At 40.3% G+C, this 17,323-nt stretch overlaps 2 protein-coding genes across 3 annotated transcripts; one reads left to right on the top strand and one right to left on the bottom strand.

Annotated features, from left to right (window-relative positions):
- Nucleotides 1-209: 209 nt before the first annotated feature.
- LOC135494079 (multidrug and toxin extrusion protein 1-like) lies at nt 210-8,529 on the bottom strand. The gene is made up of 16 exons (XM_064781829.1): nt 8,403-8,529; nt 7,218-7,296; nt 6,859-6,953; nt 6,518-6,619; nt 5,842-5,910; nt 5,572-5,720; nt 5,126-5,168; nt 4,846-4,890; nt 4,510-4,607; nt 3,700-3,979; nt 3,314-3,498; nt 2,543-2,612; nt 1,860-1,992; nt 1,297-1,391; nt 844-961; nt 210-532 (listed from the first exon to the last, which is right to left on the bottom strand). Exons 2-16 carry the CDS (start codon nt 7,282-7,284, stop codon nt 210-212), a joined length of 1,872 nt encoding a protein of 623 aa, XP_064637899.1. The 5' UTR covers nt 7,285-7,296; nt 8,403-8,529.
- LOC135493946 (multidrug and toxin extrusion protein 1-like) lies at nt 7,964-16,537 on the top strand. 2 transcript variants are annotated; one of them, XM_064781634.1, is made up of 16 exons: nt 7,964-8,186; nt 9,199-9,303; nt 10,088-10,188; nt 10,549-10,650; nt 10,944-11,012; nt 11,370-11,518; nt 11,768-11,810; nt 12,223-12,267; nt 12,504-12,601; nt 13,249-13,528; nt 13,883-14,067; nt 14,258-14,327; nt 14,627-14,759; nt 15,032-15,126; nt 15,284-15,401; nt 15,777-16,537. In XM_064781634.1, exons 2-16 carry the CDS (start codon nt 9,234-9,236, stop codon nt 16,109-16,111), a joined length of 1,893 nt encoding a protein of 630 aa, XP_064637704.1. In that variant the 5' UTR covers nt 7,964-8,186; nt 9,199-9,233; the 3' UTR covers nt 16,112-16,537. The 2 variants fall into 2 exon arrangements, with proteins under 2 accessions (XP_064637704.1, XP_064637703.1); XM_064781633.1 differs by having other exon boundaries at nt 9,188-9,303.
- The last annotated feature ends 786 nt before the right edge of the window (nt 16,538-17,323 follow it).

Here is a 17,323-nt window from a genome sequence, read left to right as displayed (position 1 = left end):
ACAGTTCTAGATTGTACCATCACCGAATTTTTGCGCGTGCTATTCGATCTGTTAATGACCAACACGTCTGGCAGTATCACATATCGTAATCATCTGTATAAGTGTTCTGGATTACACATATATATTGTATTACAATGTAAGAGAATTAAATACGTAATTAAACATGCTATGAGATGTAACGAAAGTTCATATTATTGTTTTTGCATCCATCATGATGGCGTTGTATTGTTACAAATTGGTATTGTCAAGTTGACATCACCAACGATGAACGTCCCATTAACATTTCCGTAAGGTGAACAAGATATCGTGTTCTCTCGCTTGTGCTCGAAGTAAAGTCTTGTGAATAGTCCTAATCCAAGGATGCTCAGTAAACAGAATGCATATAATGTCCTTCTGAATAATAATTGTGATGACGTCAGAGCTTTCGGCATTTCATATTCTGATACATCTTGTTGACTTGAGGTGGTTTCGCTGCTGTATAGTTTCGTTTTAGCACTTTCTGACTTCTTCAGTGATCCATTGCAGATGATTGCTGGAATGAAGATGAAAAAAAACGAAATTTTGCGATGGTCATTCATATGTCAGGGCCTTAATCTCTGTCATGTCATCAGGCCTTGGATCACTTTCAGCCTGTTGAGATCAGCAGCAGACAAGAAATTGTAAGATCTGCATTTTGGTCATCAGATTTCCTAAAACCTGACAGGTTTCGTTAACATCTTCGTGGTTCTCTCTGCCTCTGTTAAGAAATCAAATTCCTTTGGCCCACAAGAAGCTGTTTTCTATTTATGAAGAAATTCAATAATGTTCTCTTCAAGAACGATTCAAATAGCCGTGAATACATACCACGCTTTTCATCACTAGCCATATCGCTTTCTTTCAAACAGGTTTCACTGCATTGGTCATCTCTGTTTATGCTCTTCGGGTCTGGTTTGGACGGGAATACACCAGACCTGATTTGTGCCTAAAACATGTAAAAAGTGAGGTCATAGCCACGGTGAAATTCATTGTGTACTGCCAGCTGTTTTGCTCACTGTGTGGGCTATAATTGTGCCACTTGACCGTGACTTTTCATTCCAAAATAAGTTATCTTAGCCATCCTTCTGTGACTTTTTCCTTAAGAGATCAATTTGTGGAAGAATGGAAATTATAATCAGATTGACGGCTCTCTATTAATATTAACTGAAAAAGCTACAAAATAAATACATGTAGTAATATCTGTTTTATATAGCGCCGTTCGATAGCTACGTTTCTCATGGGACGATGGTGTGATATCAAAAATAAAAAATGATTCAGTACCATTTGCGTCTGTTTCTCCCAGTCAGTGTTGTATACAATAGTGACATACAATATCGTTTCGCAGAACAAGGCAATTGTCATACCCCACCAGAAACCTGAAAAAAATATTTAAATGATGTCAACTTCTTTCAAGCAGTGAAGATAACATTGAACGCTGATTAGATTTTGGACAGTACGGAGTGTTTGGTAGCTTAATAGTTTACTAAATGTAGACCTATAAGGAAGTCACATCAAACAAAAACAGTCGACATATTCGGGCTGGAATTCGAGAAGATTCGGAGAATTCGGATGGGGCAAACGATGTATGAGGTGATATCTATACTGCAGGCCAGAGAGAGAAATGCTATGTGTATCGATTCGCTCCATGGCCGGTCTCTGCAGGTCAACACACATTTGGTTCGGAAGTGGACAAGGCTCGCTCTAATTCGCCTTGCGTTCTGAACAACTTCTCACTCATTGACAAGGTGATAGGGCGCTTGTGTCACTGGAGGTTCTGGCAACCACAATCTGTCGCCCCTCAATAATTCCCCAACCAGCTACCAACAAGCAATACTTTTCCATACCAGCCGTCTTCAAGTTTGTCAGAAGCATCATGCATATCCCTGCAGGCAAACCAATTAGATACATCCCTGCGAAGACAACACAAGCTGCTACTACCTGCCGGCCACAACCGCAAAGTATTCTTGACGAAACGCACTGAAAGAACAAAAAAATCCCCATAAGGCTCAATCCCCATAAGTCTTGGTGTGATATACATCGGGCGACACTCACTTACATATTGATACAGATAATCGTACGAGGCTCTCCACGCAGCTACCGCCACAGGCTTTTATCTTACATCTATATTCCTCATGATCAGTCACCAAAGGTCTGCCGATTAAAACCCAGGCACGCTTTGCAGCACGTATAGACTCATGCAGGGCCTTCACCAGCCGGCTTGCCAATTACAACGGAGCCTTAATCGAATCTGTTCCATCATCAAAATATTCTTTCTTCTTCTGCCTTCAACCTAACTTCATTGGAGCGGCTTGTCGTTTCGAGGTCATGCTGTGTCCGCACAGTTTTTCCTCGACTTTGGTGTCTGCAGGCCAAAATTCCAGTTGTAAATCCTGGTGCAGGGGACAGTCTTGTCGGATAGAGACAGGTGTATGCACTATGCAGTCTGGCATTGGCATTCTGCTGTGTCCATCGTCAATACGAATAGAACGGAATCTATGCGTGGTTAAAAAATGCGAAAGATACTCACAGAAGTACAGTCGAGAATATGGTAGAAGGCTACAATGGGCACTAAATTTCCCGCTAGGTCTATCACATCACTGGAAAAGAAACCGGAAGCATAAACGTTCATATAAATGTTGTGTAAATGCACAGTATTCGTTCCACCCAATAAATCCATGACTTCAGCAGATATCACGTCATCAAGAGTAACATGAGGAAATGAAGTCTCCATTTTTCTACAACAAACTGTACTGGTGGTCACTTCTGCAACTGTAAGTAGCTCGTATACTGTACACTGTGGTTGTTTTTTATAAGGCTTTCCGCTGTGTGCAATTTGGCGCAATCTGGCATGAATTTCTCAGCACATGAGATTTTTGCTTCGTTTGGCTGCAGTTTGGATGCACGGTCGCATGCGTTGTCGCAACATTTTATTTTTTGAGGACACATCCTGCCTTGACAAGGTAGGCTGCTGGGGTTCAGTCTCTCCAGCCAAGTATACCTCGCACCGACACTCAGTCTGGATAAACAGTCATATCATCTCCTGGTTTAGCCGACCTAAAAGGATACTGATCCTCCTGGGAGTGTCAGGTGTGCTTCAAGCAAAATAACGTTCGTTTGATGAGATTCGATTTGATGCGATTTCGCACGAATTACACAACGCACGCGATCTGTGTTGTCTGAGTGTAATAAGGCGGGGATGCAGTAAAGCACTGCTACATGTTGTGTCGCAATCCTATCAAATGTAAATTTATAAAGTTTTTGATACGACCCTAAGAATGTATTTAGCCTGTGTTCTTACCTTTCCTGCGAAAATATTCTTGGTATATGATATCGCAGGGTCAGCAGCAGTATGATAATGAACAAAGAAGCCATCCACGCAAGGGTGTAACCGGCCACCACGGCCCTCTTGGCCTGTTTTCGATTGTTCGCCCCAAGTAGCTGACCGATACGAATGTTTACCCCTACGCTTATTCCTGCGGGAATCTGGAAGCAAATTGTGATATTGGTGGCAAGAATATATAGGCTAGATTGTTGGTAGGTCAGATTATTGGTGTGGATACTGAAAGAATTGGTAGTGTGAAAATGATTTTACCGTTCACCTATATTTTGGGGGTAAAATGTGCCCAAAAAAACATGTTTGGCAGCGATTCTCCAACCCAGAAGTATAATGCGTATAAGACCCACCATAAATGTTATCGTCTCCACTTGGAGTATGATAGCCTGTGCCGCGAGTTGGACCTCACTAAGCGTTCCAGCAAGTAATGTCCCTGCCTCAAACGCCCAGAACTGCAGCGAAAGCATTAGAAGACCGGCAATGGCCAACTTAAGAAAGGTGCCCCATTCTTGAAACAGCTCCCACGTCCATCCAGGCCATGTCTTTACGTACGCCTTTGAGATGCATATATAGGCCAACGTACTCCCGGCCATACTCCAAAAACCCAATATTTGCGAAACGGCTGAACCCCTGAAATTGTGATTGAATGTTACTTTAGGAGTGGCCGATATATATGCCTTGAACACACTGGTCGTACGAACGCATTGCAGCCGACCGGATATTTGAAATGGATTCGCCGAGGTCATCGTCCAGGCATTTGCATAGGTACATTACATATGAGGTACATAAACATCTATAACATACCTTTTTGACCGGAATACCCCCACGAACGAGCTTTGGATCGCATCCAATCACAGTGTACGTGGTACCAGTGTGGTACCTTGCATCTTATCACGATACTGAACCCCGACCAGCTACACTTATATATATAATGGGAGTGTAAGACCATGAGGTTCAGGATGGTGTGGAGAGGAGAGAGGGGGGATTTCAACGCTTATGTAAGTTTCTCGTGCTTTGCAGCAGAGGGTAAAAATTGGAATCAAGGGATTCAATTTATTCGCGTTTAATATCTGACGCATTGAATTCATCTGTCTGTATAGAATGTGTAAGAGTCGGAGTAGTACGACAGTTTTGTAGTTGTTCGCCGAAAAAAAACTTACTCTACTCCAAATCCAAAATGAGAGACCAAAATAAACTGAAACAGCGCATTCACAGCCAAGCCAACCGCTCCAATGACCATTATTGGCTTGACAATGTTCTGCAAAAAAAAAGATGTAAAGGGACATATTACAGAGACCTACCTAATTGCAATGAGTGTACAGATGGTCTGATAGTATTCTCACCAAGAAAGTCTAATCACTGAATTATTACCAAATCGTTACCTAATTGCAGTGAGTGAAGAGAACGTCAAATAAATTATCATCAAGGCCTACCCTGTTTCAGCGGGCGAGTGGGGGGGGGGTATGGGGGTCCAATCAATTATAACCAAAACCTACCTGACTTCTGAGATATTTAGATAGGATTGTGTTGAGGAAGTGTCCCTGAAACGAAGTATTATCATAAACTGTTAATTCGATAGAACATTAATTTCTTATTAATTCCCAAAATTTTCTCAACTTACATAATATAATCCATATGCTTTTTCATTCTTAAGAAATAAAGGTATTACCCCCTCAATGAACCTGGGTTTTTTCTTCGCATGTTTTTTGGAAGTGATTGACGTTGTTTTCCATTTCGTTTTATCTTAAAGTTCGCCTGAGTGACATAAAAACTTACTGGTACTGCTGGCATATAAGCCAGTGTATACCGGCCAGATATCCTGAAATTGAGAAAAATATTAGTCAGGATAGTCTCAACAACGCGTTGGCAGACTGAATTATTCAGTCGAGTTCGCCGGTGTTAAGGTTCAAAATATATCAGCGAACAAAGGATTCTATAATACGCTTTAATCTCTGAGCTACTGCATTGTGCCAGACACTGGTTACAAGCCAAGGTTACAAGCTAAGATGATAATACTGCAAAGCGCTTGTGCGTCGAATCAAATGGAAACCGAGTACGAGAGAGTGCTTAATATTTTGCAGAAACAAACATTATCATTTTCATTCTCATCGACAGAAATTTGACGGGCAAAGAAAACATATTCACACAGAATTTGACACTAAATTAGTAAAGTCCGCATTGACCTCTGCATAAATTTCCTGCAAGAAAAACAACTGGCCTACCTCGCAATTTCTGGTTCCTGTCCCAGGAGGAGAAGTATATGTTCAGTGTTTAAAAGAAGCGCCCAACACGGGAGAACCAGCATCAAGATAACCACGACTGACCGTTGAAGGTACAAACCAGCTTTCAATTTGTTCGTACTGCCGTAAGCCTGAATATGTAAAAACCGATGTTATTGTTCTAGGATCTATTTGAGGAAATATTGTGCGCGAACCAACATCAACATAACTCACACTCACTGTTTATTCCTGTAAGAGAGGATGGTGTCTTACCTGAGAAAAACATGTGTCGCACGCCGATGCCAAACCCTGGCCAATAAGGATACAAGTAATATTTATAATCTGCAAGAAAAGAGACTTGAATATCACCCTGGAGAATGAGCACCACACTTCTCGAGGGGGTGCCTTGATTGCGCTTGGTTCGAGGTAGGATTGCCTAGAAATGTTATCCCTATTTACGAGGTCATCGGCGCTTACTCATAGAAAATGCTAAATATTTGCATCAAAATCAAAACCAGATATTCGAAGGTACTTGCATTTGGTGAGACGATAAAAACAGCTGGGAAATTCAAGTGCCCAGTTTGAATATATACACCAGTAACAGGCCACAAAAGACTCACCCGAAGCTTTCTGAAACGGATTTTAGTCTGGTGGTGGAATGCACTCTTTCACCCCTTGATTTCACCAGCCACAATAGATTCCGACGAGTCTATTGCCGCCAAAATGCACTCCCCACTCTACAGGGTGACCCAGAAAACTTTTCCCTTGCACAATAGCATTCTGTTGTGTATCCATAGTGTGAGGGAAAGTTTTCAGGGCCACCCTGTAGTATAGTCAATCGATTACAGACACCGTGAAGAGTGTATATAGTACCCCCAGGTATATGGCACGGCTTAACCCGCCGGCCATGAGGGAATTCCTTGTACAATACAAAGAGGTTTATACCTACCGTGTTTGCCAGTCCTAAACCAGCGAGATAGGATGTACCAAACCTTCCTGAAAATATTAAACTCATGGGTCCCATCAGCATGAAGCAAAGAGATGCTGAAACCTGAAAATACAGCAATAATGAAATCACACTGAGTAAACGATATGGTCCAAAGGATTAAAGACACTTTCAATGGATATTTATGAATATTGATGATGTTTTTACTAATTGTGCATTGAACGTCTTGAGAGTAGCCAAAACAAATGAAATTCAGTTTGACTGATTCCATTGTACTAACCCTAGAGAAAAGCAATACCTGAACAATGAAACATGACGCAATGTTGTAACAGGGTCACACTCACCATGGTCCATGCGATGTTGAAGATTTCCCACAATTCACTAAAATACCACTGCGGGATGAATCCGAATTTTTTCTTGGTCGACAGCTCGTCATTCTCTGAAATGCATGATGACAAGGGCATTGATGTTTCTAAAGGCATCACTCTTCACAGTATATACATATATATGTATATATGGGGGATGGCTGAGATCGTCCCCTCCCTTGGAGGAAAAATCGAAATGGACAAAGAGAAAAAACCTTGAAGCTAAAATTTCTTCAGCGGAAAGTGAATCCTCTCCGCTTTGCTTATCTTTCAATAACGTTTTTATAGTACGTATTGGGAGTGGTTTATGACAGGCATACACGATAATATGCACTCACCTCGCTCCAGTGCGTTCTCCTGGCTGGAAATATTGCGATACGGCAGATCTTTGGCATTGTGTTTCATCTTCGGGACTTGCTAGAATGGTAGATCGATATATCATCTGAGATAAAATCGGCGGCAACACTACATGTAGCACTGAGAGAAGAGGCCTAAGGATACGAGAAAGCACATTAGACCTTCTAATGCCTTACCTTGCCTTTATATTTTCGACATGTGGTGTTTTATGAGCTACAACTAACGTGAGGCATATCACTAAAACATTAACCGTGATGTCGGCCTAATCATAACCAAACATATTGATGTGGCGAACACACGCCGCCTTTGACCAACAGTCACTGGGGGATGCGGGCTGAGGCTTATGATAGGTAATGTCCCTAAAACCAGGTTCGCAGGATTGCCAGTTTAATTTTTTTTCACGGGGCTATGATATTCAATTGTTGTAACGTTTCATATGTGATGATTATCTAATGATGACCTGATGTACATGTACATGTATATATAAGCAAAATTTGAACCAAATCCAGCTGCCATACTTTCTCACGACATATAAAGCATTTTGATAACTTATAACCTTCGATCAATAACTGAAATACGATGTTATTAAAAAATTTAATGACACGGCGTTAAAACAAATATCGACTATCAACATCAGCGCTATCAACAGACACTTAGGGGTCATTGTCATGAGCCCTGTATGACACACAACGTTTAATCTATATTTTGACCTCAACGATATTATTTAACAAGTCATTGTCTATACTTTCCTTGATACGTAGTAAATAGTGTGAAGGAAAGCAATGTACTAATCTGAAGGAAAACTCCGCGGTGGTAATGAATATCGGTCGATGCTTCTTTTAAATTTTCAAAGCCGTTGCCGATTGGACTACCCATATTACAAGTACTTGGATAGTCTTGGAAGGCTTCTACTGTCATTGGATCAAATTTTCTTCATAACAAATAACAAGGTAAGAAGAAGGCCAAAATCTGTAAAAGCTAGGGGGAAAGCTATAGGCTCGCGGAAAGTCATCCCTTCCATTATTCCGGAGTCCCTATTAAAATAGAAGACAATTGCATCAGGGGTTAGCTAGCCCCCCCCCCCCCCACCACCACCACCACCACCACTACCGAAACCACCACCACCACCACCGCCACCATCACAACCACCATCGCAACCAATTTACCTTTATACACCTATTATTTCACTAACATTTTCCTGGCAAATATATAATGATGATGATAATTGTAATGATATTGATAATAACTCTGTGGTGAGGCATGCGTAGTATGATACTGTTATCTAAATACAATGTATCACTACAGTGAATGCGTCTTCAGCATCGAAATGGTGTCGTTGCGGAAATCGATTATAAATGTAATATCACCGGGTGTCTCAAAAAATGATACAGTCATGTGTCCGTTTCTATTAGGCTTGCTAGATCCGTTGTCCAGAGTAGTCAGATGATACCGGCATGAGGGCCTACCGGTAAATTACTTGTATAGTAAATTGTTGAACAATTATCTATTTTATTATTGGTGAAAATAAGTAATGTGTTATGAAAAAATACCTGCACGATTTCTTACTTGTATATCGAGTGGCCCAGTAAAAGTGCAGATGTGCATGCATGAATGATTTAAAAGCTTTTTTAAATCAGCGAAACCAGAGTAAATGTATCACTTGCTCTGGATTCTAAATAGAACACATTGATAGATAGATATTATCGTCAACATTACGAAACCACCCATGGCGTGAATGTGCATTTATTTAACACTGTGTTATCGGGTTTGTCCTTAAAGTAACATATGAGAAAATTCAGACCGAAGATTCGAGACGAAATGTGTATATCCATATATCAGGGGTAGAAAAGTCCTATAGCCATCAGGAATGAAGCAGGCATTGTGTATTCCTAATGAGTAAGTTGGTTGAAAGTCCGATAAAGTATTTAAAATATTACTAACTTTTCCTCAGATATATTCCAGATAAGTAACTGGGAGCACTTGACCAAAATCACAAAATGTCACCCGATGAGAAAAAGCTACGAAACGACGGCGTATCGGATTATGGGTCACTACACATAGACCTAGGTGAGCTAATCAGCAAGTCTGTATTTTTTATATGATTCTTTATAAAACAATTTTCATTTTCTATGCATGCATACAGTAGTTCCTCGCACAGCTTGCCATCTGACTCGGGCCTCATTTGAATTTTTGGTTGTAATTTTTTTCTCCAACAATAGCGGGGTCGAGATGGGGCATTAATAACCCTTCGACTGAGATTATATAATTGGTCTAACTATTCCTGCACAATAGTAGCAGGATAATGATGACTCAATAGTACCGATAATTAACTGAGACTTGTGTGAAGCGTTTGTCCGATCAGAATTTTGATAAATTGTTTCATGTGAAGTATTGGTGAATATGAAATTATCGCTCTTGTGCTTAGTATTTGCTGGTCCTGAGCCGTTTCACATGTACATGTATTGCCACGAATTCCTGATATCATCCTCATTCGCTAACCAGTCCCCAATGGTCCGTGGATGAATTCGATATCTCCGCGCGTACGCTACAGTAGGTGTCTGGGCATGGACGTGACCTAAAAGGTGGGCCTGGATGTAGTCATCCAGATACCGGCGAATCTTCTGGGCCACCGAATATGCATTCAGATGTCGTCTAGGTGACCCCTCCATCGGCGGATCAATACCGTCACCATCTACACCATACCGCATGTCGTAAATTTATTTTGGACATCTTTCACTATGTCGTGTACATGTACTTTTAATTTTACCCACAACAGACTTCACGTTGACTGCAAGTTACCCGTTCATAGTTGGTGCATTTTGTGAAATAGGGCCTATCGTACCATTTTCAGGGATAGACGATTGCGAGGTGTCCGGCAAGAAACGCTTCGGGTTCATTCCTCATTGGTATTTCAGCGAACTATGGGAAGTCTTCAACATCGCTTGGTCCATGGTGAGTTGAATCGTGAGCAGTGTAAAATTGGACCCTAACGACATAAGTTCACGTTATTATGATCATCAAACTGCTTTGACGTGACCGTAGACTGACGTAAGAAGTATATGTACCTCACGAACAGAAAAAGGCTGGGGCCTGCATTGCTTTTAAGCCATCATTTTACACATATCTATGTGTGAAATGAGACTAGGAGACAAAACGACCGAGCTGCCACAGATCTATAAATATGTTGAATTTGGAACAATGTGAACAAAATACCCCAAGATTTGAGATATTCAAGTCCCAATTTCCACTTTCCGACAAAGGATCCTGGCCTTGGTTTCCGTACTTAAGGCTGTAAACGTCCATCTTTTCTAGGTGTTGGTTGCTATATTCTTCATGTTAATGGGCCCAATCAGTTTGATATTTGCCGGACAGCTAGGAACTATTTATCTTGATGGTGTAGGACTGGCCAACACGGTAGGTTAATGCAAGCTTCATAAGTGGCGACCAGATCGCTGCTTGGCGCGCGTGTTTATAAACTTACATGTAGTCCCCATGTATTATTCCTGGCCCATAGTTCAAGAACTGTTCATAAATAAATGGCTGGAAGGACCTAGTCCTGAGAATATGATAGCAAAGAAGGAAAACATGGACTCTTATTTTTCGATTCATGCAACAACGCCTACATGTAGTTAGTGAAAGGTTTCGACCAACGTTGATGTCATTTTTCTATGCCGAGACTTTGTATTCTTTCCTTTCTTCTTCTACAGATTCTCAATATTTTCGGAATTATGATTGGCCAGGGAATGGCAACTGCTTGTGATACCCTTTTTTCCCAGGTAAGGTCTACACAAATAACGACCACACACAGCATAATGCTCTATATATATCGACCAAGAGAACAGGCAACTTCTCCGCATAAAATATTTGGGGATGGGTTCTCTGCGAGGAATGGTTGAGAAGTTACAATTGAGGCGAATGTGTCCAAGAAGCAGCGTCCGGCCAGTTGAGAAGGCGATTTGCTCAGACTACCATCAGACGAGATTACACGCATCTGATTTTACATTTCGGCCATGTTCTCAATGAGTGCTATATCACCAATGTCATACTTAGTGCATTCAAAAACAACCTCTTCATTGGAAATGTTTGACTTTTCTTGTCGTTGATAACATTTTCTTTCGTCCGTCTCTTCACAGGCCTTTGGCAGTTCCAACAAGAAAAAAGTGGGTTTATATCTTCAACGAGCTTTGGTTATACTTATGATTACTGTCTTACCAAGCTATGCCTTCCTCGTAAATACCGAGAGCGTCCTCATTTTAATGGGACAGCAGCCAGAAATTGCAGAGTAAGTGATGTAATGTACACGATGTATATACTTAGAAAAAATTTTCATCCTTCAGAGTTGAATTTTTTCATAAGCCAAAAAATTTGGGGGCTCATGATGTTTCTTCATTTTGAGCAGAAAAAAACAAGTAAAAAAAATATTTAGACTCAGAAATATTTTCATCCTTCTGATTCTGAAAAATTGTCAAAGCCGAAAGTTAAAGAGAGTGATTTCTTTACTTTCATTTTCTTTTCTATTTCTCAATTTCAGGATCTCCGGCAGATACGCATTGATATTTTTGCCAGCACTACCGGTATGTAAATTGGAAAATGAGCAATAGGAACATATGAAGGACGAAAATTCTTCCATTACGGGAGGACATTCATGTACATTGTATGTACGATGTATTGCACGGTGCATGCCCAATCGCGATAAGCATCGACCGTTTAGCGTGGGGAATGCATGTCCTATAACAATAGACCAGAGTAGCGATAGATCATACGAATATGCGACCGATTTACCATTTACTAGTATGAAGTCTTTCGCACAGTTAAGAAATACTCCATATTTTGATATTCTCACAAAAGTCCAGGATATGATGTCGATCTTAACTGGCAAAACGAATAACTTAGAATGGGTGTCATTAATCTTAAATCTGAAGTTTCTCGCAGTGTTTTGTAAAATTGAAAAAACCAATGTTTTAAATTATTTTATTTCTTTTTTAGGCACAGTTTACATATTCCATCCTGAGCAAATATCTCAGGAATCAGGTAATGTTTTACAGACTGAAAAATCAAAAAAAAATCAAAACTGATATAGGGAGGGTGTTTTTTAATAAGACCCAATATGTTGTTATGCATATCTCTGCATGTACATGTAGTTTCAAGAGTACATTGCGTATGCATAAATATATATATTCATACTCAGCATGTACCTTCTGGGGTTATCAAATTATTTTTCCTAAGCTAACTTAAGTTATCAAAATTACATTCTCACTTTTTTCCAGAATGTGGTCCGGCCCATAATGTTCATTGGGTTTTCTGGCTTAGCCATGAATGCATTATGCCAGTTCATCTTCGTCACACAGCTCAATATGGGAATTGAGTAAGTTGAGGGTTTATCTTTAGCAATGGCATGCTACTTGCATAGTTCCTCCACGATCTTGTTGATCACCAACGAAGCTATTTTGCTACCAATAGAGTCCTAGTATAATGTATACATGTACTTGTCGTCAATTTTGATTTCATGTGTCTTTGTTCCGATCCCTGCTATCAATATGGCTCGACTGTACTTGAAGGAATATTCTTATATAAATTGTACAACGTAACGAATAAAGCAGTACCAGTCTTGCTGAAAAAGGAATTAGCGAGGCGTACTTGTGGTCAACCGAAATGATTTTCTTGGGTCCTCGGCTTCGATCAGGTGAACGACCTCCTTCTCCATATAATTTCCCCTCTACTTACCTTCTTCTATTGTAGAAGCTATCACTAAATCCAGTGACACAATTTTTTGGATCTAGCGCAGATTGATCACCCTTCTCCATACATGTTCCCTCTTCTTACTCCTTTTTTAGCAATGCCGGTAATCAGTGTACAATGTACTGTTGTTCTACATGCAGTTTGCTGTGTCACACAACGTGATGCTACAGCTGCTTTAAATCATACATTTAGATTTGAAATGCATTGAAATACGAAAAACATCTTGAAACAACGTTACTTCGTGTAATGTTTGTTCTTTCGTTGTATTTGCAGCGGGTCTGCTCTTTCGCAAGTATTTGGCTTCTGGACTCTCGCCGGAGGAACACTATCCTATATCCTTATCAGTAAAGTGTACAAAAATACGTGGGATGGTTGGACGTGGGAGCTGTTTCAAGATTGGGGCTCTTTCTTAAAGCTGGCCGTTGCCGGACTACTAATGGTATCGCTGCAGTTCTGGGCTTTCGAGGCAGGGACCTTGATTGCTGGTACGCTGGGTGAAATCCAACTTGCGGCCCAGTCGATTATATTTCAACTAGAATCCATTACTTACATGGTAAGGAAACTGCTGAACATATCTTTCAGTTGTCCAACATGTACATACTCTCATGCGTAGGATATGTCCTTCGAAAGGGTTTTCACAGTAACATGGAATAAAATGGTACTAGACAGTAACGGGCGTAGCTTGACCTGGAATACAACTACAAGTAATGATCTTTACTGTTTTCCCGTTACCGTCCCATGCTTCGCTTTCAAGATCTCCATCTTCTGTGCGACATCTAGAGCCTCGATCATGGCGGAAACTTCATTCTTCAAAAATAATCCGAATCCCCGTGCGATCTGTGCACATCCTCTATCATTTGAAAGTGCGGTACGATTCGGTCTCTGATAAGTATCACCTTTTTTACAGATTCCAATAGGAATTGGTGTGGGTTGTAACATCCGTGTTGGACATCTCTTAGGAGCGAACAGGCCAATCCAGGCCAGCAGGTCGGTTGTGGCGGGGTACACACTCTCCTGGACCGTCGCCATCATCATTGTCATACTCCTGATCGCACTCCGGCAATTTCTGCCAATGGCATTTTCGCAAGACAGGTAAGAATTCCGTACACACATTTCATGTTAAATTTCAAACAGCATGTTTCAACTTGATCAAGAGTGGTCACATGAACTGACACAACTGTGGTTTGGGGTGGAAAGTAAATTTTCTTGATTATAAATCATCTCGATTTCTTTTTATTATTTACTTATTATTTATTTATTTATTGAACAATTTCCTTTTTAGAAAAGTGATTGACCTAGCGGGTAACCTATTGCCAATTCTTGCCCTCTACCATATATTCGACTGTACTGCTGTAAGTATATATCATCGCATACTATTATTTACATGTACATGCTGTTTTTTACTACAAATACATGGAGTAAGAAGAGTGGAACGTGTATGGAGAATTAGATCGAGGCGTAACCTAATATTCTAGTAAATAATGTAATATTTTAAAACTAGCATTTATCAGGTGTTGATGAATCGTGTCATTTCCTGATTTATGTTGTTGGCTTGTACGTGCAAAGACAAAAAATGTGCAATCATTTGGCATAACGCATCAAATTGCATGTGCTTTCGTAAACATAGCCGTAGTCTAAATTTGTGTTTTAGGGTGTTTCGACTGGAGTACTTCGCGGTTGTGGCCGGCAAACAACAGCTGCCTCAGTTGTCTTCTTTGGGATGTATTTAATTGGCTTGCCTGCCGGGATATCCATGATGCTTCTGACGGACTTAAAAACGGCTGGTAGGTAAAAACTTTTAAAAACATTCTAGTAGAACGACAGAGAATATCAATGATGACCTCTTGAAATAATTAGAAAAAAGATATAGAAAACGAATGATGTCATTTTGAAGATAATGGAATGTCTCGGAGATTGGCCTTATTGGTCTCGTAGCTTTTTACTCTACCCTTTGTCAACGCCCTACATGTACATGTATACGCACACCTGTCTTGTTTCGAGGCGAAGTAATATTCTCCGTCTAACCATTTTACCTGATGAAACCTCATATTTGCAGGTTTCTGGTGGGGTATGACCATTGCGATGTTTTGCGAAGGAATAGCGTATTTCATATCAGTTTATCGGACTGACTGGGACAAACAGGCCAAACTGGTAAGTTTTGACAAAAACATTCAGCTCTTACCCCTCCCGAATGCCAGCACAAGGGATGGAGTTCCACTTGTCGAAAAAGGACGGTAGGAGTAACTTGAGAAAATCACTTCAGTTCCTTACATTATTCGAGAATTCTCGATGAGTTTTTTTGTTTTAGGCACAGATAAGGGCGGGAGTTTTCCCCAAGAAGAAGGGTCGATTCAGTGTGAGAGAAAACGACCAAAGCGTTCTTGATGGTTTGGACGAAACAGATGTATCGACAGATGAAAAACGTGGTATGTACGACATTTATCACATATACCTCTTTTCGAGGGCAAGATGGATTTTTCTGACCCGTTTTTTTAAAAGATTAAAATAACACCTAAAATTCGCAATATATGAGATGTTCTCTTTAAAATATGGATTTTTTTCTGGTGCCTCCCCATATATATATCAGATCTACAGACTAAAAAGTTGAAGAAACCAGTGACTCCTTAATATTGTGAAACGAAACAAATTATTCGATGATATGCCAAGGGTGAAAATTCAACAGAATCAATAGTGGTAGGGTACATAATAGAAGAAAAAAAATACCCCTCCCCGATTTTGAGAATGGGTTAGGACGAGAAAGTCTGTCATGTCTGTAATCTTATCTGCTTTTTTCTCACCAGCAATTCTCGGCACCGCACCTCTACTCAGATCATCTAGCCAGAAGAGACTCTACTGCGGAGAGTACGTGTCTAGTCAGCCAGATATCTCAGTTCGAGATGAGATACCACAGATACTGACAGCATCACAAGTAATCTTCAGGCGAACACTTTTCCTACTTTGTGCACTATTCGTCCTTGGTTTAGGAATATTCGCGCGTTTGTATTTCTCGTTCCCGCGAGATATGACGAGACTTTGCTTACCTTATGTGCCTGTGAATGGGACAATTGTGAATGACACTGTGATCATGGGTGGAAATTTCTCCGTCCCGTTTTGCAATAATTCAACTTCGTTATGAGGGATGCAAAAAAAGAAGGATCTGTCATTTGTTACAGTGACATTACATTTGATGACAATTACTCTCACGAACTCACATGCCCAGTTCATTATAATATACTTCACAATGCATATTATACTGGTATGCAGGCAAATAAATTACACGGCTTTGTTGAACTCGTATCGAGCAAACTGTTCGATGGCTGTCCAGAATGTGGCTAGACTGAATCATTGCACGACTGAGTCCAAGGATGCCGCACTAGACATGACGAATATGAAATGTTCACGCCAAGCAGTTGAGGCTGCACTTTAAGCTCAACATTTTTAAAAATCTCCAAATGAACAATTTAGAACAAATACATTTTGAGCTGCTATAGACTATTTTGCTCCAATTAATCATCCCTGGCTCAGTAGGATGTCATCGGAATAAATTGATTTTGAAGAACAAGCTTGACTTATTTGCATTATTCAGCGTGCCAATAGTCCATAGATTTCTTAATCTGTTAAGAAACACTTTCAACAGATTTCTCTCGAATACAAGAAATTGGTTTCCGCGGCAGTTGTAGTGAAATGGTAATAATATGTTAGACCTGCCAATGCGATATGCCAATTTTCATTCAATTCAGTGTCTACCAGATTTCATCATTAGTTGATTCTAAAGGAACCGTGCCTGAGTTTCCCAACTTTGCTGGACGCCACAGAGAAATGTATCTTCGATAAATTGGATCATCTGAGAAGGTGCTGCTTCGAGGCATTTCACAGCACAGCGCGTGGCCACCGGGAAAAATATATAACTCATCATACCATGTCACTGAAGAAACTTCTCGCTTTTTCCGCGAGTCAGTTCCATTTCTAGTACACATCATCTTTTAAGATCTTCGCCTGGGAAATTGACGGGCTCGATAATCCGTACTGCATTGGTACTGTATCAGACATGTCACATTTATAGTGTCTCATCCATTTCGTGACATTCTATTATTGAGCATGTCAATCAAGGTTTGAGAAGGCTTTAGAAAGTCACCCTTGTTATTTCTCTGAGATTCGAAATGACAATAGTGACATCGTGCATGCAAAGCCAAGAGATGAGACGCAGGATTTTTAAGAATACATTAAAAATGTCTTTGTAACATCAGACGTACTTCGTGATCACTACTTGAAATAAAAAACTTGAGATTTAAATCCCGTATAGGTATATTCATAGTTTTTTAATATTGTCCTTCATTCTCAACTGACA

The sequence above is a fragment of the Lineus longissimus genome, chromosome 9, assembly GCF_910592395.1.
Source record: "Lineus longissimus chromosome 9, tnLinLong1.2, whole genome shotgun sequence".
In the NCBI taxonomy this organism is placed as follows: domain Eukaryota; kingdom Metazoa; phylum Nemertea; class Pilidiophora; order Heteronemertea; family Lineidae; genus Lineus; species Lineus longissimus.
This window is presented reverse-complemented; position numbering and strand designations above follow the sequence as displayed.

Excerpts from the sequence above, each read along its gene's own strand:
- LOC135493946 (XM_064781634.1), top strand. The coding sequence starts at position 9,234 with ATGTCACCCGATGAGAAAAAGCTACGAAACGACGGCGTATCGGATTAT. Across the intron at positions 11,811-12,222 it reads TATTTTTGCCAGCACTACCG|GCACAGTTTACATATTCCAT; the intron begins GTATGTAAATTG and ends TTTCTTTTTTAG. Across the intron at positions 14,328-14,626 it reads ATATATTCGACTGTACTGCT|GGTGTTTCGACTGGAGTACT; the intron begins GTAAGTATATAT and ends TTTGTGTTTTAG.
- LOC135494079 (XM_064781829.1), bottom strand. The coding sequence starts at position 7,284 with ATGAAACACAATGCCAAAGATCTGCCGTATCGCAATATTTCCAGCCAG. Across the intron at positions 6,620-6,858 it reads TCAACATCGCATGGACCATG|GTTTCAGCATCTCTTTGCTT; the intron begins GTGAGTGTGACC and ends CTGTATTTTCAG. Across the intron at positions 3,980-4,509 it reads CATTTTGGATTTGGAGTAGA|GGGTTCAGCCGTTTCGCAAA; the intron begins GTAAGTTTTTTT and ends TCACAATTTCAG.